The 24,513-nt window shown below is 46.3% G+C and overlaps 1 protein-coding gene across 6 annotated transcripts in view; it reads left to right on the top strand.

Annotated features, from left to right (window-relative positions):
- Positions 1–310: 310 nt before the first annotated feature.
- Positions 311–24,513, top strand: part of Slc16a9 (solute carrier family 16 member 9) — a 44,241-nt gene continuing 20,038 nt past the window's right edge. The window contains exons 1-3 of one of the 6 annotated variants that reach the window (XM_052744747.1): positions 1,197–1,904; positions 13,537–13,602; positions 17,482–17,714. In XM_052744747.1, coding sequence (XP_052600707.1) covers positions 17,519–17,714 — 196 coding nt within the window. In that variant the 5' untranslated portion in view covers positions 1,197–1,904; positions 13,537–13,602; positions 17,482–17,518. Of the gene's footprint in view, positions 1,144–1,196; positions 1,905–1,935; positions 2,263–6,504; positions 7,695–13,536; positions 13,603–17,481; positions 17,715–24,513 lie in introns of those variants that run through there. The other 5 variants (XM_052744750.1, XM_052744751.1, XM_052744746.1 and 2 more) reach the window with 5 other exon arrangements.

Raw genomic sequence — 24,513 nt, 5'->3', positions numbered from 1 at the left:
GTCTGTGCAAATTAACGAAAACTTTCTAAAATACCTTTTATTGAAGCATGGAGGGGACAATTTCATAGGTTAGCAGTCAGCTGTAAATACAGCGAGTAAACAGAAGCCATCCCAAATGAGACCACAGTGGGGAGTGAATACCGAGCCTCCATGTTCTTTACAAGTACGTTTTTATGATGCTGACGGCGTGGTCTCCATTCTTTTTCCTCCCAAACATTTTTTTTTTTTTTTGGTACTCCCTCCCTCCCGTTGTGACTGTTTTGTTGTTGTTGTTTTTAATTGGTAGTGTCTATTTTTAGACAAGGTCTTCATAGCCCAGGCTGGCCTACAACTCACTATGCAGCTCAGATCTGCCTTTTCAATTGGGGATGGGTGCAAGTCACCACGGTGGGCTGTTGTTACTATGAGGTATTTTCCCTATTTCTCTCTCATGTAGAGATAAGCATGGCGTGTGTGTGTGTGTGTGTGTGTGTGTGTGTGTGTGTGTGTGTGTGTGTGTTTCTTAGGAGCAATCCACCTTGGTTTTGAAGTCAGGGTCTCTATGTGAGACCTGGGGCTTTGCGATCGGGTCAGGCTCTGCCTCTCCACTGCTGTGGTTACAATAGCTTATTTATAGGCTTATTTATAATTGGGTGCTGGGGACGGCAAGCTCTCTACAGGCTCATGCGTAATATTTTTCAGGGGACTTCCCCATAACCTGAATAGAAAGGGGCGTGGGGGAGAAGGGCTGTAGCCTACCGGCTTCTCATGGTGGTGGGTGTGGTTAGGTTCCGTACCTTTTCTGAATTCTCAACTCTCGCACACTCCATGATGCAGGCAAGATTCTGAGAATCTCATTCTGATATTATAGATAAGGAAATAAGCTGGAAAAGGCTGGGCAGCTTAACCGCAGCCAACTTAGCCGGCGGTAGTCCTTGTCTAAGTTAGAACGCAGGCATTGCTGGGTATAAAGGGAATTCACAAGCTGTTAGACTTCGTCCTCTTCAAGAACTCAACAGACAAAATGTGCATGGGGCAGAGGACGAGCGCAGACCACGGTGCAGGCATATCCCCCGAGCGAATGGTGTCCGCACATTCGTTAGCCACTGGACCCCCGGGATTGTCTGCAGAGGGCTTCTGTGACAGCGTGGAGTGCAGTGCTCGGTAGGTCCGGTGCGAGCTGTCTTGCACCACAAGCTAGGGTTAGTTTGGTACAACTGCGGGACACCTGACCATCCTCCCACAGCTTCTCCCTCCCTCTTCGTCCAGCCGGACGCCCTCCTTTCCCGCGGAGTTGTCACAAAGGAAAGCCCTTGGCATCTTTACTCTCCATTGCCAAGGAGCACCGACTTGACAAAGTTTTAGGGCGCGTTCCTCTGGGATCGCTGCCCACGAGTATAGCTTAGGCCAGGAGACTCGCAAGTGGCCCCGGGAAGCCAGGGAGATCAAGCGACCCTTGTATTCATGTTCAGACCCGACCTCCCCGCAAATGCACACGGTGCTGGGCGGGGACACACGGGGAGCCTTGTAGGGACCAAGAGGACTCGGGTCCGGCCCTCCCTTCTCCTAGCGGGGCCTGGAGCCACCGGAGTAGACGCAGCGCCCCTACAGCCAGCTTTTCCGCCTCCATCTCCTCCTCCTCCACCTCCTCTTCCTTCCCCCAGCGGGCGTGCAGTCTCAACCGGTTCAGACTGGCCAGGGTGCCTCAGCAAAGGAGATCGGCGAGTGGGACCACCCCGGGAGTGACTTCCCGGGGTGGGGGCGGGACGGTGGAGCCGGCGGGGAGGGCTGCACTCCATGTGTCCCCGGGGCAGAGGGCGGCGGCGGTGAAGTGCGCGCAGCGGGACCGGTCGCCCAGCGCACGGCCGGGATAAGCAGCCGCGGCCCAAGCTGTGTCCGCGGCCCCAGACGAGCCCGGGACTCAGGTAAAGGCCCCAGAAGCGGGGAAGGTCCGGGTCCGAAAGACCGTCACTCAGCCAACAGCAGCAAGAGAAGGCGGTGCTGTCACCCACGGGGCGCACAGCTGGTGGTCGGCTTCTGGTCCGGCTGTCTGCCCAGGACTGAGAGTGCCCTGCAAGCGCCGCAGCGCGCTCTGCACCCCCTTTTTAAAAAAGAATGCTTGCCTTTGCGTAACACTTCCAGGAATCCAAGGGCTGCATTTTGCATGGAGTAAGGGGAGCAAGGGAGATGAGGTCCGGGAAGTAGGCGGGTGCCCCCGGATGAGTCTCCCGGGATACCTTCTGCCGGTGCTGGTGGCAGATCAGAAAGAGGCGTGCAACCCAGGTGGGTTCTTACTTCCCAGAAGGCCGTTCCAGGAAAAGTGGGCTCAGGTGCTGGGGAGAATCCGGGTTGGGGCTAGAGGTGCGTCTATCTGCAGGGACGGCCGCGCAGGGTGCGGGCGGGTCCTGCCGGGTTCCAGGCAGTGCAGCGCCCGGGCTGCGCTCCAGAGTGCCAGAGCCCAGCTGCCAGACAGCTCCTTGGCCACCTGGAAGCTCAGAGGAGCAAAACTTGGAAGGATTTTGGTGCGCATGCCTCAGCTCTGGTTCGCCTAGGTAACCTACTTTGGTTTTAGCAGGGCACGGAGGCTTTGGAGAGGGCGGCAAGCTAGCCATTGAACTTGACCCTCCAAGTCGGGACAAAACCTCGTTCTTGGGATGTCAGGTGTATGCAGCCCAAACAATTCGGAAAGTTTAGGCAGCGTTTACACTACATATATTATTTACGTATTATTATTTATGTTGGTATCTTAATAACCTCAGTGGACCCACCTCATGGGCTCCAGTTCAGTTGGGATATCTAGACTTCTTGAATAGCCTAGATTGTCGTGTTCACCTAGAGCGGAGCAGAAACAGCTTCGATATTCTCGGGCAACAGTTTGAGTTAAAGAGGATGTAGAGGAAAGAGCGTGTTCATACTGGTGACAGCCTCCATTAAACCATACCCTCCCTGAACAAGCCAATAGAAATTAGACGATAAAATCGTTTCACCTGCCAACTGGCAAAATCTTGTATCAGCACCACTGATGCCCCAAGAACAGACTTCTTGGATAAGTGGAGAGGCAGGCACCCTTCGTCTCCAAGGAAGACTTTATGGAAAAGTCAAGGGTGTGATAAGGTGATATGGAATGGCAAGCATCCTTCGCATCTCTAAGGAAGACACATCTCTAAGGAGTGCGACAAAATGGTGGAGAAGGACGCGAGGAAGTCTCGCCCGGCTTCTTAATGTTTTCTTGGCTGCTCTGCAACACTAGCTATGATGGCGGGCACTGGCTGGTGTCTGAATGTCAGAAAAGGTGTGCTTAGCTTCATGTAGACCTGGCCACTGTCTAAAGCAGTGGTTCTCAACCTTCCTAATGCTGCGACCCTTTAATCCAGTTCCTCATGCCTTGGTGACCAACTGTAAAATAATTTTCATTGCTACTTCATGACGGCCATTTTGCTATTGTTATGAATCATAACGTAAACATCGGATATACAGGGTAGCTGATATGCGACCCCCGTGAAAGGGTCTTCCAACCTCCCCCCCAAGGGGTCTCGACCCACAGGTTGAGAGCTGCTGGAGCAGGCTGCCGATTAGACAGATGAGGTCAGATTTCCCGATTATATTTCCTCCCGTTTTGAACCCTTCATTTTTTGTGGTCCTTTTTCTACATTAAGATTTCCCCCAACTTTTACTGACAGATTACAGTTGTGTGGAGAAGTTGTGGGGGCCAAGGTGACAGGAATCGGTGTCTTGCTTGAGGGATTGCGGCTCTCTGGACAAGAATCATCTAGCGTTAAGTATCTTCAGTTGTAATTAAAAATTGTCAAAGAAGAAGAACATATATTCTAAGCCAGCTAGTGGTTTATTTTTTTTGTACATACCAAATGGTTCTCTGAGGATGAAAGGGTTAAACTATAATTTATTATTGAGTCAAAAAAAAAAAAAAGGCGTGCTCTCTGTTGAGTTTAGTAGGAAAGACAACATGCTTCCATGTCTGTCAGATGGCGTGGAGGGAGGAGTTCAAAGGCAGCGGTGCCATAGTGTACTCTTACTGAGTAACAAGAAAAGAGGGGTTCACCCAGGGTTATGGATGGAAGAGTTTCGTGGTGGGTGCAGGGTCTTAATTGAGACTGGAATGGGAAGAGGATCTCCCTGATGGGAAGGAGTCCTCTTCAACCAGAGCTTAGCACAGAGAGAGGCGAGTCTGGTGTCTTCAGAGGAAACACAGCCACTGGGAGTAGCTGGACCCTGGAACTTACACAGGATGGTGCTGGGAGGTGAGGTGGCGCTAAACGCCATACCTGATGCTAAGACATTGAAGTGTGGCTGAATATTGCCTTTATGATGCGCCCCAACAATCCGGGTGTCCTTGACTACGTTTGTGGCTTTCAGTTTGGTTTTGTGAATTACCTCGAACTAAATAATTGGTTAAAATCTCAGTGTTTGCTTCCCATTCACATTACTGGGAGGAAAAAAAAAAAACAAAAAACAAACAAACAAAAAACTCAACTAGTGTGGTCGGCTCCAATAACTATTCACATCCAGTTGTGATTTTTCTCTAGACCTGTGTGTTATGACTTTATGATGTAGCTGTGCTCAGCCTGAACATAGCTTTCCCTTCCTGGGCCAGGAGAGTCACAGCATTTTCTATCCCGTCTCACTTGTTTGTAATTCTGGTAACCATTAATGCTTGTTAAACCTGCAGTCAAGAGAGCCACATGACTTTTGCATTGTTTTGATTTTAGACCGAGAATTTTGATAAGTTCACTCAGCTAAGAAAATAGTTGTCTTGGGGCTGGAGAGATGGCTCAGTAGTTAAGAGCATGTACTGCTCTTGCAGAGGACCTACATTCAGTTCCCATCCCCCACATCAGGTGACTCACAATTGCCTCACAATTGCCTCTAACTCTAGCTCCAAGGGGATAGATAGATAGAAGTCTCTGACCTCCATGGGCACCAGCAGTCATGTATGTGGACACACACATACACACAATTAAAAATAATAAATCACGTTTAAAAAGAAGAGAAACTAGTCGATCCAACATTTGAAGCTGAGCTGCCACCTTCAGAGTCTGTCCTTTGAACTATTGCTTTGCGTCGTGAGATTATTCATAAATGTTGACTCTAATTAATACTGTTAGGTGCTGAGCCTCATTCCCGCAGACCTCACCCCCATTGTTCTGATTGGTGTCATCCTATATGTTCTGTTGTGGGTCATATTTCAGTGTCTTTATTCACCTTAAAACTGTTGTACTGAGGTAGGAGTGGTGACGCACACCCCTCATACCAGCATTCAGGATGATGAGGCAGGAGGACTGGACATGGAGACCAGCCTGTCTATACAGTAAAAATCTCCCTTAAACAACCCAGCAAACCCTATCACGTGATGTGCCTTCAAAGAATTTCTGAAGTTTGGCAGAAGTGGGATATGGAATAAGAAAATGCTAGCAGACTCGACAGCCTCACATATGAAGATGAGTGCAGTCAACCTCTCTGAAGGACTATTGATCTCCAGAGCGCTCGTTATTCCCCCCAAATCGCCCAGTTTCTCACTCTTAGGTTATCTGTGCTATTCGGCCATTGTGATGGGGAAAGAAATACTATAGAACAGTAGATACTCTTCCGAGTCATTCAGTTACTTCAAAAATACAGTAGAGGATAGTTTAAGTAGCTAGCGCAGTGTTGAGCTTTCAAAAGTACTATCTATATTCCCAGGAGAAAGCAATCATCATGCCTGTTAACCCCGTCAGCAGGTACTTTGAGGCCTTGTATGACTTAGCTTTTCTCATCACTGTGACAGCCTCTTGGTGGACTGGTGAAAGGGAGGAGGCTTTATTCTGGTACACAATTCGGGGTCATATCGAATGGAGTCTTCAGCGATCAGATTGGATCCTGAATAATCACGTGGAAGTTGTATAAAACTATGAAACAGAAGGACACGTCAGCAACTTTAGTGACATCATCATGGTTACCTTCACCAGGACACTCCCGGGCCAAGCTCTCGGCTAGACTGTAAGGAATGGCTGTAGCAGGATGCCAGCAGCACAGAGCCCATGTGAGGGCAGGACACAGAGAGGCGATGTTGCCGATCTGTGTCTAGGTAAGAGCTGGGCATGGTGGCTGTGTGTTTGTATAGGCTTGATGCTGTTACACCTTTTGACTCCAGATAGTTGATGCATCCTGTTTGCCATCTTCTCCGCGGTTGGACAGGACTTAGAATAGATGGCTGCTCATTGGCTTGGTGAGTAAAGTCAGTGGCCGGTGAGCCAGGCACGGAGTGAACAGAGAAGCCAGGGACTGTGCCCAGGACACCAGAAAAAGCAAGGTGAGACACTAAGTTCTCTGAGCCTTCATCCAGACTCCAGGACTTACTAGAGAGTCGACGAAACTGGAGAGATGTTCATCCAACAAAGGTCAGAGTTACTCAGGTTCAGCTAATTATTGAATAAAAAGTGGGGGCCCAACATGGGCAGAATTTCTGTTTTCTTTTGGGGGGAACCCTGAAATTCAGATTTTAAAGGATAATCTTCCAGTATCAAAGCACTGACAATTCATTCAAACTTGCCAAAAACCAAAACAAAAGTGACCTCACTGAGCACAACCAAACAATCTTGGGACCAGATTTGGCTTCAACGTGGACAATGTGTGATTCAGTGACCTTAGCCTGAATTGACTCAGCCAGCCTCTTCCTTCCTGGCTAGAATGTGTCACTCCGCTCCTTTGGTGGTGATCTGTGGCAAGCGTTAAGCTGCTGTCCTGGTTTCCTCTCTTGTGGCTGGGATAAAACACTGCCCACAAGCAACTTAGGGAAGAAAATGGTTTATTTAGCTTTCATCTCCAGGTTCCAGTCCATCATGGGGGGAAGTTAAGGCAGAGCTCAAGCAGGAATCTGAAGCAGAAACCATGGAGGAATGAAGCTTGCTGGTCTGCTGGCGGGAATTTTCTTACATGGCCCAGAACGACCTTCCCAAGGAGTAGTGGCCTGGACTAGCCTACAACAATCATTCACCAAGAAAATGTCCCCACAAAAGACATCCCCTCATGCCAGTTTGATCTGGGTAATTTCTCTCTGAGGTTCCTTTCTTGGGTGATTCCAGAATTCATTGTGCCAAATGGGCAAGTCAAGCTGATAGGTCAACTGACAAGTCAAGTAGGTTCAACTGCAGACATCTACCAAGCCTTGGAGGTCAAAGGGCATTCTTTGCTCATGACCCTGCTGTTGATCACAGAGACTTCAGCAGCTAATGACTCCTGTTAATTATTCCTTTCAGTGACACTTAGTGTGGCTGGATTCCAGGACCCAGAGGTGTTCCTCTGAACATTTTCCCTGCTGTTCTTCTATACTCCATCCCAGTAAGATGTAGTAAACTGTCTTCCCCCAGGACAAGGTGTATTCAGAGGCCAGCTCATGGTGCTCAGAACTCTCCATTGCCTTTACCCTGCAGGATTTGCCCATGCATTCTCTTCCTCCTTCTTCTCCTCCTCCTCCTTCTCCTCCTCCTCTTTCTCCTTCTCTTCTTCCTCCTCCTCTTTCTCCTCCTCCTCCTTTTGAGATAAGATCTTACTATGTAGCTCTAGCTGACTTGGGACTCACAGAGGTCTGCCTACCCCTTCTTCCTAAGTGCTAGGATTAAAGGTGTGCCATCATGATGCCCAGCCCTCCTTAAACAGAACAATCTGTGGATCTCCTTGAATGTCAACTAAATGAGCTTTAAGTTCAGGATTTTGCTCTTGTAAGTTGAATGGTAATAGCAGTTTACATGTTTTATAGCTCATTTAGCTGAGTTCAAAAAGGGAAAGGAAAACAAAGTTATAAGTTTCCTTAATGATTCCCAGGGAAATTGTGCAATGAACTTCTTTAACTGACCTGGATTTTTAAATTTTTATTTTATGTATGTATGTATGTGTGTATGTATTTTCAAGGCAGAGTCTCACTGTGCAGCTTTGGCTAGCCTATCTATCTGTAGACAAGGCTGGCCTCAAACTCACAGAGTTCCACCTATCTCTGCCTCCCCAGTGCTGGGAAGAAAGGCCACCACACCCAGCTGCGCTGTATTTTCAGAGATGGATTTTGGGATGTGACAAGCTTGTGTGGACCCCTTGATTCATGCCAGTGAACTATTTTATAAACAAGTGGGCCTGGCTGTCGCTTGAACTTCAGAACAGTGGTTGATGAAGAGAAGAACACATTTGAACAAACAAAATGAGAACAGTGCATTCAGAAAGGTCATGGACCTTATGTGCCTGAGCTGGCCTGGAGAGGGTTCACAGAGGGCTCAACATGACAGTTCAGAGCCACAGTGTGCTCTTATTCTGGGCTCATACACTGACAAGTCACGTGACAAATCAACCCTACCTTAAGTGACTATAGTGGCCATCTCTGAATGTTTAACTTAAAAAAAAAAAAAAGGATATGCTGCCTTTTAGCATTTGTTTGAGTCTTATTTTTAGTTGACATAGAATTTGTACATATTTGTGGAGTATGGTGTGATAGTTAAATACATGTGTGCAGAGTGTAACAGTCAAATCAGTGTAATAAACAATCTCCATTGCTTCAGATACTTATCACTTTATTCTGTTTCAGTTATCTTGAAATATGTGATGAATTGTTCCTAGCTGTAGTTACCCTACAATGCTAAGGAACGTTACGATGGATCCCGCTTTAACTGGGTTTGAGTAGCAGTTTTCCAGCCTGTGTCCCTTCCTGTCACTTCTGTTAGCATTGGGTGTCTTCTGTTCTACCGGATGCTCTGAGGTGATGAAATTTCTTAGCTTCTACATGTGAATGAGAACACTCCATATTTGTCTTTGAGGGCCTGGCTTATTTCACTTTACAAAGTGTCTGCTTCCATCTGTATTGTTGCAGTTCACAGGATTTTACTCTTTTTGTTTTTGTGGGGGACTGAATGCTTACATATGGAAGAGTCTGGTAATTATCTCTAATCATCAGAGACATATTATCTGACATTATAATTCAAGACTTTCTATCTGTCTATCTATCTATCTATCTATCTATCTATCTATCTATCTATCTATCATCTATCTACCTACTTTCTTCCCTCACTCATTTATTCATTTATTTGTTTGTTTGTTTGTTTCTCCTGACAGTCTTACTATATATCCCTGGCTAGCCTGGAACTTGCTATGCAGAGCCAGGCTGGTCTTGAACTCACAGACATCTATCTACCTGTATGACCATCTGTGGTTCTCAGGAGAAGTTATGGTTGGTATGTCAGAGACAACGCCTTTCTCCTGCATCTTCCTAAGCATTTCAAAGACAATCGAGTCAGTAGCTTTGGCTGTGGTTACTATTTCTACAGGAATTTTCTTTTCATTTCTCCTTGAAAGTCTGGATGGGCTGTTGGATCAAGATTTTCAGGGTGCAGATAAGGGGTAGAGCTAAAACAACAGCCTGGCCTGGCTGTTGTGGGTGGGTGAGTGGGGGTGGGGTGTTCTGTGGCCTAAATACTGTGTCCTCCCCTTGCCTAGAAGAAACATGGTTTATCATACTTGGATTCTAGCACGTCCAGCAAGGCTGAGGCAAGAGGGAAATGCTTTCTAGGCTAGCCTGTGCTACGTAGGAAAACTTGTCACTGAAAATCCTCAATAGCATCAAAATTGGGATCTCTAAAACAATGGGATTATAAATGTTAGGCATGGGGCCTTCAGAAAGAGATGAAATCCTAAGATGTAGGGAGCTAAAAAGCTCCGATCCCACGCACCCCATACATCATTGAGGACTCAATAAGATGACAGTATTCACTTGAGTAGAAAGTAACCCTCACACACAGCAGAGTGGGCCTTGGACTTGGCCTAGTGGTTCTCAGGAACTGTATGATAAACTTCTATTGTTGGTAAGTCACACAGTTTATAGTGTTTTGTTATAGCTTCCTGAGGGTGCAGGGCTGACACTTACCCTAGTCCCTCTGTTTGCCCAAAGTCTCTTCCTGTCTTCTTCCTGTCCTCTTCCTTCCCTTCCGGTGTCCTTCCTCACTGAGGGAGCCATGGGACGGTTGGCCAGAATGTCTTCTTCCATTCCTTGGGACAGTGACTCTTGCTTCCACAGCATTAGAATCACCCAGGAAGCTAATTGGAAGGGACAGGCATGCCGGTGGAGTAGTCTGGTAGTGAGTGCTGGCATTGGTGTGTGAGCTTGCTCGATGACTTTCTCGGAGAGTGACTGCATGAGCTGGGTCAGAACCACCATGATCTTGACTCACTAAGACATTGAGACCTTGAGCTAGAAACTCAAAAAGGAACTGAATCCTAATCCTGGTTGAAAATCCCTTACCCAAAATACTCTAATAATTAGAAGTGGTGGAGATTTGTTTTTAGATTTTTGGATTGTTTTTCTTTTTCTTCCTTTCTCTTTTTTATTTTTATTTTATTTTATTTGAGACAGGGTTTCTCTGTGTAGCCTTGGCTGTCCTGGAACTTGCTCTGTAGACCAGGCTGGCCTTGAACTCACAAAGATCCACCTGGCTCTGCCTCCCAAGTGCTGGGATTAAAGGCATGCACCACCACTGCCAGGCTTAGATTGTGTTTCTTTTGGGGGGCATTTCTGGGGATTTAACCCACAGCCTTGCGTATGTTGGCTGGGCACGCTACCATGTGTAGTTAAGTAGCCCCTGTCCTGGAATATTTGCATATACAAAATGAAATGTGTTGGAGAGGAGACCCCGATTTAATTATAAAACTCATTTATGTTTTATGCAGAGCTTATGCATAGAGTACCTGCCTGGCTATGATCAATCCCCTGGCAAAAATATACCAGGAGTTATGTTACCTTCAACACAATCTGCTTTTGGTACAGTTATTATTAGTTGTGTGTGTGTGTGTGTGTGTGTGTGTGTGTGTGTGTGTGTGTGTTTGTAGGGTGGTTGGTGCACATGCCATGGCACGGAGGTGGAAGTCAGGATGATGTTGTGGAATCCGTGGAGTCCATTTTCTCCTTTCACATGGGTTCAGGGTCATGGAACTCAGGTCATGAGGCTGGAAGAGAAACTGCCTTTACCCACAGCGCCATCTCTCCAGCCCTGGTTTTATGCAATGTCAGCACCCAAAGGAACCCTGTACCCTTCAGGTTTCCTGCCCTCAAACTGCTTTCCAAAGTGGCTCTGCCTCTCTGTGTGCACGAGCAGAGGGCGAGGTTCAGTCTTCCATGTTCTTGCCTATGTTTTTCAGCTTTCCATGCACCAAAAGTGGCATGCCTTGTAGCTGAGGGGAGTGTGGGGCCTCCCCTCCCTCTCCTCTCCTTCATCATCTACTCTTCCTTCCTCCCTTTCTTCCCATTCTTTCTCTTTAGCACAGTCCCCCTGCCTCAACCTCCTCAGTACCAGGATCCCAGGTATGAACCACCACCATGACAGCTTGAGTTACATTTGTGACGTGAATCTTAAAAGGTCTTATTAATAAAACAAAGCCGGAGCCAGGTATTTGGGGTGAACGCTGACATATCAGAGAAACAGAACCAGCCCCAGCTAACCTCACTTCGCCAATTCCTCAGCTGATCCTGTTTCGTCGAAATGGAAGCCTCTATGTCCTCATCCAAATGGATCTCAGCTGAACTGCTGCTAAAAGCCTAAAAGCTTAACCAGGCTCTAGATCCTGGTCCTCACGCCTTATATACCTTTCTGCTTCCTGCCATCACTTCCTGGGATTAAAGGCGTGAGTCACCATGCCTGGCTTTTTCCAGTGTGGCTTTGAACTCACAGAGATCTAGATGGATCTCTGCCTCCAGAATGCTAGGATTAAAGGTGTGTGTGCCACCATTTTCTGGCCTCTATGTCTTTCTAGTGGCTGTTCTGTTCTTTGACCCCAGATAAGTTTATTAGGGTGCACAGAATATTGGGGGACACACTATCACTACATACATTTTTTTAAATTCACTTCCCAGGCGACTACACTAGACTAAATCAATCTGTAGTCAACCATTTCTCCAAAGCTCTTGAGATCAGTGGGTTAGCACAGGGCTATTTTGACTGTGCTAGACGACGTTCAAACAAACAAATGGAAGTACTGTCTTCCACCTCTTTTCTTATTTCAAGCGGAAAAAACTGATCTATGAATCTTTAGAGAGCAATTACAAATGATTTTCAGAAAGAGGCCATTAGAGATGGGCTATGGTGGGGAAGGGCATTGTGAATCGCTCTGTATTTGAAAAAGGAAATCAGCATAGTACATACGAGTGCATTTCAAGAAACTTCCATGTCAGTGCTAAATGTTAATCTAAATGTCAAATGCGCCATTTCTGACAGCTTCTCTCCCAGAAAACAAAACCAAAAAAATTTCTGCCAGTTGTTAAGTTTCAAAGCCAGGACCAAAGGCTGAGGTGCCTATTTAACATATCAAAGCCGGGCCTGACCGCCAGGGTCTCCCAGCATGCCTCAGTTCCTACCTGTTTCAGGCATGACTTGCACACCCCACCCTCTACCCTGAACTCTCCAGCTCAGGGGCTGGGCTGCCCTTCCCCCAGAGGCTCTTCCCTGTAAAATCCAGATAATTTGGTCACCTGCCCTTTCCCTTCGTAGCTGCTGCACCTGGTTCCTCTCTCTCCCTTCCTCTCCCGCCTCCCACATAGCCCAGCTCAGTCTGGTCATGTCCACTCTGGACTCTTCCAGATTCCCTGCCTTTTCTATGTTCTCCCTTAGAGCTACAATAAACTTACTTCCTCCACCATACCTAGGAGTGGTCATGTCCTTTCCTTTTTATTTCTTTTTCTTTCTTTCTTTCTTTTTTTTTTTTATTTACCAGTGTAAAGAATTGAGGGAAGAAATGAGTGTGGAACAAGGTGTAATGTGAAGGCACAGGGAACATGTTCACCAGGAACATGGACTTTCCTCAACGGGGCTTTTCATATTCTGGAGGAAGTGCTTGCAACTCACTCCTAACAGAGCAAACCCCAGCTCAGTGGCAGAGACTGACCCTCTCCTGATAGCCCAGTTAATTGCTGGGGTAACTAAGTTCATGCTTTCTCCTTCACGGGTGGTCCACAAGTCACATGGTTCATTGTAAGTTAAGAAGAAATAGAGTGTCATGCCCTGAAAGGGGTGTCTCCACCAAATTCCCTCCTTCTGGCTTCAGGGAACACGTGTGTGTGTGTGTGTGTGTGTGTGTGTGTGTGTGTGTGTGTGTGTGTGTAAGAGGAGGTAGAAAGAAGTGTAAGAGCCTGAGGGCATGGAGGACACCAGGAAAACAAGGCCTTCTAAATCAGCAAGATACATCTGAACTCCTAGAGACCGAGGCAGCATGCAGAGCCGCACACATCTGCACCAGATGGGGTCCTAGAGCTGAAAGAAGGGGACGCATGCCCTCATGCCTAACCCAGAAGCTGTCTCCAGCTGATAACCACTCGCAAATAAAATTCTAGTTTTCTTCAAGGGAGTCTCTTTGGAGCCACAAAGAATGCTTAAGGGCCAGTAGTAGATGGCCAGCCGAAAACCTATTCAGTGACATCTTTGGAAGTTTTTTGTCTCATAATGAAGGGTCAAGGCTTTTTTTTTAATTTTATTTTATCTTATTTTTCATTTTTTATTTTATTATATATATTTTTCTCTCTCTCTTTTTACCCTGCAGGTCCTTTGCATACATACTATGGTTTCCAGTTTAGTGTTTTTATGGGATTCCTGAGTGTGCGAACCAGTGAGTCTTAGCATCTATACTTCTTTCTTGTGCCTTTTCCTGGGTTCTTTTTCTGTGTGTTTGCTTTGTCCTATTCCTCTGTGTTAGTTTTTGTTTTATTTTATTTTATTATTATCCCTTACATAATAATAGAAGCCTGTTTTCTAATAAGAGAGAGAAAAGGGGTAGGGAGGGGAGGGGGGAGGATTGAAGGGAGGGGAAACCATAATCAGGATATATTCTGTGAGTAACAAACCTATTTTCACTAAAAGGAAAAAAAGAAGAAGAAATAGAGTGTAAGTTAATGTCAATCTTCAAATAGCCTAGTGTACCCTGTTGTTTGACAGAAATTACACAAGTTTTAAGTGGCCTCTGAGTATGGTTCAGTCCTTGAGTGACAATTTAGTTAAAGGAGATTCAAAATTCTCAAAGAATTTACTAGAATGTACAACGTGTGCCTTTCCTTGACACATATTTCCACATTAGTGCATGAATAAGATTCCTCAACGCTGAAAGTGCTTATGGGTCTTGATGCCCAACAGTACAGTGTCTTCTGGTACCAGGTGGGCCTTGTGATTGGGAGGGGGATGAAAATCCCTTACTTAGATAACATGAGTGCCTTGTTAATGTTAGGAGTTTTCATGTGTGACGATTACTCTCCATTGTCAACTTGACTGGATTCAGAATCGCCATGGAAACACGTCTCTGTGTGGGTCGATGAGGGTGGTTTTAGGAAAGTCTATCTGAGCAGGGAAGAGCCATCCTCAGTGGGAACTGCACCAGCCCATGGCCTGGGGTACAGGACTGAATAAAATGGAGGATGAGCCAAGTATCCGAGCCTGACTGCTGTCGCTCCCACTGCCGTGCCTCTCAGCCATGATGGACTGTGTCCCCTCAGTGAGTCAAAGCAAACCCTTTGTCAGGTCGCTTTTGGCCATCTTGTCACAGAGACGAGAAAATGTCACCGGTGCGTTGTTAAAGTATAGACGGAATCCTGTGTCGGATGTAAGCATAAGGTACACGTCCTCACATGTCAGCAGAGTGCAGCGGGCCTCACCTTGTTTGCCTCTGTGAGCCCTGTGAGTGCGCCCCTCTTCATCCATCCCTCCCTCCTGCTTAGGTTCATGTTGCTCCTCATGCCCCTGACACCCGTTCATGAATCCCACTTTCTTTAAAGCCAGCCCCGTTGATAGGAAGGCATCTGCTCCGGCTCCTGCCTTGACTGCTTTCATAGCCCCTCAGTGTTTGAATACTGAGTGTCCCTCCATCTCAGCAGGCAAGAGAGCAGCTAGGCAGTGAAGGGAAGCACAGGGAATCGTTACACAGCATTGTTCGCAGCCTCAAGCTCCACTGACAGATGGAATGACACTTGTGTGACCTGGGAGATGATGACTCCAGGGATCAGGTGTCAGTCAACACCATGAAAACTTGTCTATCAAGTCCCAGTGGATAGCTTAATAGGCACTTCCTTTCTCAAATGGTTGCTGCCCTGAACACTTCCTGTGAGAAATTATTCTTGCCCTCTGTGTTGAAATATCACCCGGACTTGACCCATGACAAGGTGGGACAAGGGTTGTCACTGAAGAAAGGAATTCTTTAAGTTTATGAGGGACATAGTGTTCACTCTCACCTTCCAGAAAATCCAGATTTCTCCACGGTCTGCCTCTGCTTGTCAGGCTGTACTTTCCCAGAACATTATAATTTCGGATTTTCAATGGAGTCAGCTCTCAGTCATCTTTACAGAGCCTGTCCATCCTATTAGATGTTTGGTTGCCCCTGCCTTAGAGCATCTAATTTTGGGTATTAAATCTCTATTTTCCTTAAAGGGGATTCTGAACAGGAGTTATCAGTTCAAGTCCTTAGAGAGGCTGGGGAGGTAGCTCGAGTCAGTAACGTGTTTGCCAGAGAAGCACAAGGCTCTTAATTTGATCCCAGCACCCACATAATAAGCCAAGCTTTGTGGCACATGCTTGTAATACCAGGGCTGGGGGGCGGGGGCGGGGCCAGGGAGCGGATGGACAGGTGAATCCGTGGGACCCACCAGCCAGCCAGCTTAGCCTAAGTGATAAGTTCAAGGCCAGTGGAAGACCATGTCTCAAAAACTAAATTAGGGACTAGCAAGAGGGCTCAGCAGGTAAGGGTGCTTGTTGCCAAGCCTGATGACCTGAGTTCAACCCCCTGAACACACATTGGCGGCAAAGAACTGACTTCCACAAGTCATCCTCTGATAGTCACAGCTGTACTGTGAGTGTGCAAGCGGGTGCACACACAGAGACACAAGCGAAAAGAAAAAGTAAAAAATAAAAACAGAAACCACAGACAAAAAAGAGATAGAACATCTAGGATTTTTTTCAGTTTGGAGTCACTGCACTTTTTTTCCTAATCAATGCATAAACTAGTGCACAAGTGAGCAGACAGCCATACGCTAAGCTACTGTGTGCTGATTTAAAACGATAAAAAAGGACTAGAATCACGTAAAACCTCACAGGATGCTCAACATGTGGAACAAATGTCCAAATGCTGGGTTTTGTCAAAAGACAAAATGTAAGCGTGCTTGCTTGGCTTTGCTTACTTGTGTATGGAGTAGCCCTGGGAGAATGCTCAGGTTGGCAAAGGTTGGGATGTGTCATCAGCTCCCCTCCAGACTCCAGGAGTCAAAGCATCCTTGCTCCAGCTACTGGAATCATAGTTGGTCAAAGGCCTTCAGCCGACAGCCCTTGGGGACAAGAGTCCTTCACCCGAGCTCACCACAGCTTCTCACGGTCATCAGGAGTGGGCAGTCTTGATGGTGTGAAGGCCAGCCCCAGGGCTGGACTGGAAAGACATCCCAAGTGCCCAAACCCCTTCATTTTTAAAAATTCCATTGTATTTATTTATTGTGGGGGTTGCGCATGCTCATAGTACAGCGTGTGTTGGAGGTCTTACCACAACCTAAGTTGTCTGTTTTCAGTTTCCACCATGTGGGTTCCAGGGAGATTGAGTTTAGGGAGATGACAGAGCAGGTTGGGGTACCTGCCTCCAAGCCTGATGACCTCATTCAAGCCTTTTCCATTAACCTCTCCCTCTCCCTGCTTCATAGGTTCTGACCCAAGACACTCCTGTTAAGTCTCTTCCTTATTAACCCTCCACTTCCTGGGGAGTCTCAGAGATAAAAAGCTAGGAAGCTAAAATCACTGGCTTCTTATGATTGAAAAAAGAAGGAAGCCTGGTGAAGGAGGTCAAGGTTGGGAAAGACATTTCACGATCTGCCTTTTGATAATTAAAAGAAGTGTACCAGTGATTATATGATTTATATAAATTATAAATGCAATGTAAACTTTACAGGGCAGGCATATTTTGTAATCATCCATGTATATGTTTAGATAATCTTTTTTTAATTTAGGAAAAGATATTTAATTTTTATTTATTTTACTTTTAATTATTTGTGTGTGTGTGTGTGTGTGTGTGTGTATGTGTGAGTGCAGTGCCTGCAGGGTCCAGAAGATGGCAGTAGAGCTCTTTTTTTTTCTTTTTTCTTTTTTGAGACAGGGTTTCTCTGTGTAGTGGTTTGTTTTGTTTTGTTTTGTTTGTTGTTTTCTGTGCCTGCCCTGGATCTCGCTTTGTAGACCAGGCTGGCCTCAAACTCACAGAGATCTGCCTGGCTCTGCCTCCCATGTGCTGGGATTAAAAGCATGTGTCACCACCGCCCAGCTTGGCGGTGGAGCTCTTAAGCAGTGCGAGTTACCATTAGTTGTGAGCCACTCCATATGGGTTCTAGGAACCAAACTCGGGTCTTCCTGCAGGAACAGCCAGGGCTCTTAACTGCTGGGCCATCTTTCCATCCCAGGAAGAGGTATTCTATTCCCAAACCCTGTGCCCATCACATTCTGAATGTTCTTTTCTCTTTTCTTGTTTTTTTAGTACCTGCAGAGAAACACCACGTTGATTTCATCTCACAATGGAGTTTCAGAAGTCACCTGATGGAGGGTGGGGCTGGGTGATTGTGACCGTCTCCTTCTTCACTCAGTTCCTCTGTTACGGATCCCCGTTAGCTGTTGGGGTCTTGTACATAGAGTGGCTGGATGCCTTCGGTGAAGGAAAAGGAAAAACGGCCTGGGTGGGATCCCTGGCAAGCGGAGTCGGCTTACTCGCAAGTAAGTGGATATGTTTGTGTGTTTCCTTACTCTCTAATCATTTAATGATGTTTGCTGTATCAGTAACATTGCACGGGGCCTGGAAGGCTTTTACACATTTGAAGTGTAATGTGTATTTTCCTGCTCGGCATCGAGGTATAGCACTGTTCCTTCCCTGTAATGAATCTGTGTGAAAGTACAGGAATTCCACATGCCTACAATTCATCTCGTCATCAGTTTCCTTGTTAAAGTGACAGGCAGCCTGGTAGAGGATGGACAGGAAAAAATGAGGGGCTAGAGAGATGGTTGTTCTGAGGGTAAGAAGGTACGCTGTTTTTGCAACAGATCACAGCACCCACATCAGGCATCTTACAGCCACTTGCTCCAGGGGACCAGACACCTCCTTCTGGCTTTTGTGGCACCCTCATACCCATGTGAACAACACACACACACACACACACACACACACACACACACACACACACACGGCTCACCATCTAACAAGGAACACACATATTCTCATGGATATAATAATTCACAGGATGTGTGCAGTGTGCAGGCATGTTCACAGTATGCACGTGATCTCCATGTCTTCCAAGCTCTGATGCATCTCAGATTCAGCACTGGGTTCCATTCACATGCCCATCAATTACAGCAACCTCCTCAGAAAAGTGTCACACAGCAAGGGCAGTCTATCTCACGTGGTGATGTTCTTTAGGCTTTTCCCGGGGGTTATAGGGAGAACTATTTTGGTAAACAGTAGTTTGTGGTGTAATAGTGATTTCTGTGCTTAAAGCAAACAGAAAAGGATTTTTTAAATTATCTTTTGACCATGAATATCGTATACCACTTGAGTGTCTGAAGTCACAGTTTGAATTCTGCAGCAATTCTTCATGGCTCTGTCTTTACCTTATCTGGCACTATTTAAATACTGAATGGGCTGAGACAGGCATAGATGGATGGGTACCCCGGAGCCTCTTCCTATGTGCTAAGTCAGGAATAGGTGGGTGGGTACCTGAGGAGTCTTCCTGTGTGCTAAGACAGGCATTGGTGGGTTGGGTACCTGTGGAGTCTTGCTGTGTGCTTTGAACTTACCTTGATTCCGGGAACAAAACCCAATCTCTAAACTGTGGAGAAACTAGGAACATTGGGTGTGGTGATTCATAAGGTGTTGTTGAGTTTTAAAATGAATTTATGGAGGTCTGCTTACAACAAGCCTGCATTAGTCATCCCCCTCCCACCCCGCCTTTTTTTTTTTTTTTAAGATATGTCTGTCCCTTGGCTACTCAGGGGGTTGCTGTGGAAAAAAGCAACGGTATCCAGTTGTTATATCCAAAACAAGATACATAGCCATGGGGAAATCCTTGCAGGCTCCTCTGGCCTTCTCAGATAAGATAACTAAGCATGACTAAACAGATGAAGAAAGTCGTGATGTTCCAGAATCAAGAGAAACAGGAAATTTGCCCAGGATTTGTTTGAAAGGGTTTTTAAAAAATGAGGATTGCAAGGCTGGAAAGATGGCTCACTGGTTAAGAGTACGGGCTGTGCTGAGAGAGGACCTGGGTTTGCTTCCTGTCCGTTTCAGGTGGCTCACAACTGCCTGTCACATCAGTTCCAGGGGATCCAGTGTCCTCTGGGCCCCATGGGCACCTGCGCGTACATAGTGCACACGCACACACTCAGGCACACACACAAACACGTGCAATCGTAAAGTTAAAAAGAAGACTGCTTGTGAAATTGTCAAAGCACAAGTGGCTAGTCACTGGTACATTCATAGAGCGATTCGAACACATGGCTTTCTAGAAAACACCCTGGTGTGGCGAGGAGATTTTTACAGTGTTTTCTTATATTTCATCATTTCTATTAGTAAATTCTTAAACAGAGCTGTAATTATTGGGGCTCCCAGTCAAAGGAGTCAAAGGAGAATTCCAACGATATTCCCTTTAGCACATGGAAGGAGAACCAGGCTTGGAGAGTTGATTCAGGAGGGAGAAGAGAATTACTGGAATTGGGGATGTGGAACGCATGCATTGGTGTAAAGGCTGAAGCTGATGGCACCTGGAATATGGAACATGGACACTGGTGTAGAAGCTGAAGTTGGTTTCCCTTAAAAACTGACCTGTAGCTCCACAACATCTCTATGTACCTAGGTCAACATCTCCATGTCTCTAGGTCACCGTTTCCATGTCCCTAGGTCATCATCTCCATGTCCTTAGATCAACATCTCCATGTCCCTAGGTCAACATCTCCATGTCTCTAGGTCAACATCTCCATGTCCCTAGGTCAACAGCTCCATATCCCTAGGTCAACATCTCCTTGTCTCTAGGTCACCGTTTCCATGTCCCTAGATCATCATCTCCATGTCCCTAGGTCAACATCTCCATGTCTCTAGGTCAACATCTCCATGTCCCTAGGTCAACATCTCCATGTCCCTAGGTCATCATCTCCATGTCCCTAGGTCAATATCTCCATGTCCCTAGGTCAACATCTCCATGTCCCTAGGTCAACATCTCCATGTCTCTAGGTCATCATCTCCATGTCCCTAGGTCATCATCTCTATGTTCCTAGGTCAACCATATTTGTCTCAAGGTCCAGGGTCAGCCATCATCATTTTAAATAGGACTGTCTACATAATTTATAAACCCCAGAGCAACATGAAAATACAGAATCCTTGCTTAAGTATTATTAAGAATTTCCTAATAGTGACAGCAGATCATGGCCCTAGAAGCTAGGCCCTGTCTAGTCTAAGAAGCCAGCCTGGTTCAGAAGAACTAGAAAGATGGATGTGAGTGGAATTCAGGGGGAAGGTGGAATTCTGAAGGGCAGTTTGGAGGGTTGTTACTCAGGTAATTCATCTTAATGTCTCCCCCTTGGAGTCATGGAGTTGCTTTGATACAGAACTAAGTCAGTCCTCTACTGTTACCCACTCCCGAGCCACTCAAGAGCCCAGTGGCCTCATGCCCTACCTTAGTGATCCTCCTGGTCTAGGCCTCTGTGATGTTGGGCCTGCCCTTCCAAGTCTCTTAAGACCTTTAGGAATGCCAAGAATTCTGGCTGTGTTTTGAATGTAGCATTTGGTAATCTGTGTCAGTGCTCACATCTTACTAGAACAACACATGTGGGGTCCGGGGTCACGCAATAATGGGGGACAGACCACCAAAGTCTATTAAACCAGAAGCAAACTTTGTTCCAAAAGAAAAAAAGGAAAAAAGAATCACTGCGGGGCACAAGAGCTTATCGGCTAGCTGAGACCACAGCCAGAGTTGGATTTTGAGCCTATGGCCATGGGGGCGGGTTCTGGCCCCCTTTTTATAGTAAGGGGGAAAGCATCAGGCACGGGGTGCATGCTAGGAGTCACGTAGAAACATCTATTAAAAGTTAACTTTGGTCCAGGCAGTTGTTGGCTATAAGGGGCAAGGGGGGGGTTAAAAGTTAACCCCTGGCTGTTGACAGAGGAGCTGGCTGTAAGCAGAGCGCCATTGTTAGCAGTTAACCTTTAGAGCTGATGCCTGGCAGCTTTTATTTTATTTTTTTAAGGTTTATAATTTTATATTTCTATATTCCTGGACCCTTCACACAGAAAAGGAAGAGGCATGGTAGGCCGGTCTTTTGGAAGAGTTAAGTTCTCAGTCTATTTGGGTATTAGCTACCTGATTCAATTTTTAATTTTTCTTTTAAAAGAAAAAATTGTATATCTCAAGCATGAGCTCATTTAAAAATACACAGAAACCGTTATAAACTTCATTTTGTACAGCAAATTTTTGGCTGCCAACTCTGTTGTGCGTGCAGAATGAATCATATTCCACAGTGCATCCAGGAAATGCTGAGTGTATCGGGAAATCACTTGGGCAGTGTGAGCTCATTTTCTCACACATCTCTCTGACCTCCTCTGATGGTTTCAAGAATGCCAAGAACAAATTATCTCATTAATCTCTAAGTATAAGTCGATGGGCTGTTACTGTACATCCTTCTGATATCCTAAAAGTAAAAGTAAATACATTCTAAATGAGGCAGCTCCGAATTGCCAGCTTTTTAGATAAATGAACTTTTCACTTTCTTCAAGCAAAAAGATTATATTCTAAAATATATGGAATTGGAAACATTAACAAAATCAGGACGAGAACCAGTACTCAAAGGGGCTTGGGGTAAAGTCAGAGTCGAACTCACGTCCTGGCTCAACCACCTTTAGTCAGGTGACCTTGGGCAGGCCACTCACCTTCTTGGGTCCTGACACCAGGTACTAGAGGAGAAGGCGTTTGGATTCGCAGCTCAAAGTCTGCAGCTCAAAAAAATTTGAAGATGAAAATAGAAAAGAAAAGCCCTGGGGCTGGAGAGATGGCCCAGCGGTTAAGAGCACTGACTGCTCTTCCAGAGGTCCTGAGTTCAATTCCCAGCACCCACATGGTGGCTCACAGGCACTCGTAATGAGATGTCCTCTGCAAGGACACATGCAGGCAGAATACTATATACATAATAAATAAATATTTTAAAAAAAAGAAAGAAAAAAAGAAAAGAAAAACCCTGAGAGCTCAAGGGGAAACTTATTAAAAACAAGTGGTGGAAGAGCAAACACTTGTGGAAGTGTGTGTGTGTGTGTGTGTGTGTGTGTGCGTGTGCGCGTGTCCGTGTGTGTGTGTGTGCGTGTGTGTGTGTGCTCTGTGTGTGTGTGCTCTGTGTGTGTGTGTCCGTGTGCGTGTGTGTGCGTGTCCGTGTGTGTGCGTGTGCGTGTGTGTGCGTGTGTGTGCGTGTCCGTGTGTGTGCGTGTGCGTGTGTGTGCGTGTCCGTGTGTGTGCGTGTGCGTGTGCGTGTGTGTGTGCACACATTTGTGTGTGTGCTCTGTGTGTGTGTGTGCGCGTGTGTGTGTGTGTGTGTGTGTGTGTGTGTGTGTGTGTGTGTGTATTCTTAAGTCTATTTTTGAGATGCATGTAGAGGTTAGAGATCAACCTTAAGTCCTTCCCCAGGTGTTACGTGCCTTCAGCTCTCAGATTCATTGAGGCTGGGCGGCCATGAGTCTTCAGGAACTTCCTGTCCCCCCTCTCCCAGCACTAGGATTACAGTATAGACCACCAAACCCTTCTTTCTAGAAGGTTCTGGAGAGGAGCTCAGGTCTTCATGCACAGCAGACATCTTACCAATCGAGTGACCTCTTTAGTCCTCATTTTCATACATATATTACTTTTGGGGGATTTTGTTTATTTATTTATTTATTTATTTATTTATTTATTTATTTATTTATTTCAGACAGGATTTCTCTGTGTAGCCCTGGCTGTCCTGGAACTTGCTCTGTAGACCAGGCTGGCCTTGAACTCACAGAGCCCTGCCTTGCCTCTGCCTCTCAAGTGCTGGGATTAAAAACATGAAGGCATGTACCACCACCTCCTGCCCGCCCCCCACTTTTATTTTCTTGACTGGTTTTATTGAGCTTGTCTGAGGTGGGCTGCCAGAAGGACAGATTGTCATGGGCAGCCCGTGAGGGAGCCAGCAGACCTTGCAGAATCCTTGGCTGTTAAGACCCGGAGTCTACGCTGTTCACAACACACTCTGGTGAGATGAATTTGACTGAAGGAGAGGGCTTATGCTGGCAGATGAGCGTTTTCTCTGCCAGTTTGGCTAAGCTACATCCAGTCTCTGGTTACTCAAGTCCTAAAGTTTGGCATCGCTGGCAAGGTTTCCTGGTTTTTGTTTTGTTTTTAAGATGTAAGTATGCAATTGGCTTTCAGAGAAAGAGTTTATCCTAGATAATCTGGGTGGACTCTAGAAGAGAATGAAACTTTCCCAGAAAAAAAAGCAATCCTGCCTGAGGCCTGCAGCTTCGGCCTGTAACCGAGAGTCCCAGCTTGCCCCTCCCGGTGACTCGCCCCACGGATCTTCGACTTGCCTACCTAGGCAAGTATCGCCTGGCCCTTAGCCCGCAGCTCCCTCACTATAGATCCCTTAATATGTGTTTCCTGTTGGCTTTGTTTCTGTGGCTGATCCAGACGAGCACAGAAGGAGTGGAAGGAAGGTCACTGAGTCAGAGGACTGCCGTGGCTTTGCAGCGTTCTGATGCGCTAAAGCATCCCCCGCCCCCACACCCGTGAAACATACGTCATTCTCTAAGTTCAAGGAGAAGAATGGAGCCAACCTCATTGCTGAAACAATGGAGGACTCTCTCATCCTTTAGTTGGAGGCTCAAGGCAGATTTATTAGTCCCTCTTTCCCCACTTTGGATTCTTCATTCCTGCAGCCTTCCACCTGCCAGGGTGAGTCGGTAGAAGACTAGGTCTGTGCAGGAAGACCCACTGCCTCAAAGTGTTCCGAGCGCTGACAGGGCTGCTGCACGTGAGGATTAGCCCTGAGCTGGGAAGGACCCTCAACTCCTTCAAGGACTGACTTCCGCCCTCTGTAGGAGTCTGTGGCATGGGCCAGTCCCCATGGACCAGGCCCTTCTGGGCTGATGGTTAAGTGAGTTTTGGTTACTTTTTTTTTTTTTTTTTTTTTTTTTTTACCATTTTGTACAAATATCAGCAAACCCACCAGCCAACAGAGTCAATCAATTTGTATGTGATCAAAGATGATCTTTCCCAAGGGTGAATTTGAGATTCATGATGTATACTGAATCTATGATGTATTTGAGATTTGATGCAGCTGTCCTGGCTGTCCTTTGATTCTTGGGTCCCCAGAAACTTTTTAGGGGAGATAAATACAAGGAGAGAAATGTAATGACTGTTTTTTCCCCCCAAAAAGCATGGTTTTTTTCTTAGAGCTACATTTCCTGTTTTTTTGTTTGTTTTTAGCTTTGGTTTTTTGAGATATGAGTCTCACTAGGTAGTCTGGGCTG

The sequence above is a fragment of the Peromyscus californicus genome, unplaced genomic scaffold, assembly GCF_007827085.1.
Source record: "Peromyscus californicus insignis strain IS unplaced genomic scaffold, ASM782708v3 Scaffold_19__1_contigs__length_69161282, whole genome shotgun sequence".
Taxonomy (NCBI): domain Eukaryota; kingdom Metazoa; phylum Chordata; class Mammalia; order Rodentia; family Cricetidae; genus Peromyscus; species Peromyscus californicus.
Note: the sequence above shows the minus strand (reverse complement) of the source record. Positions and strands in the feature narration are given on the sequence as shown.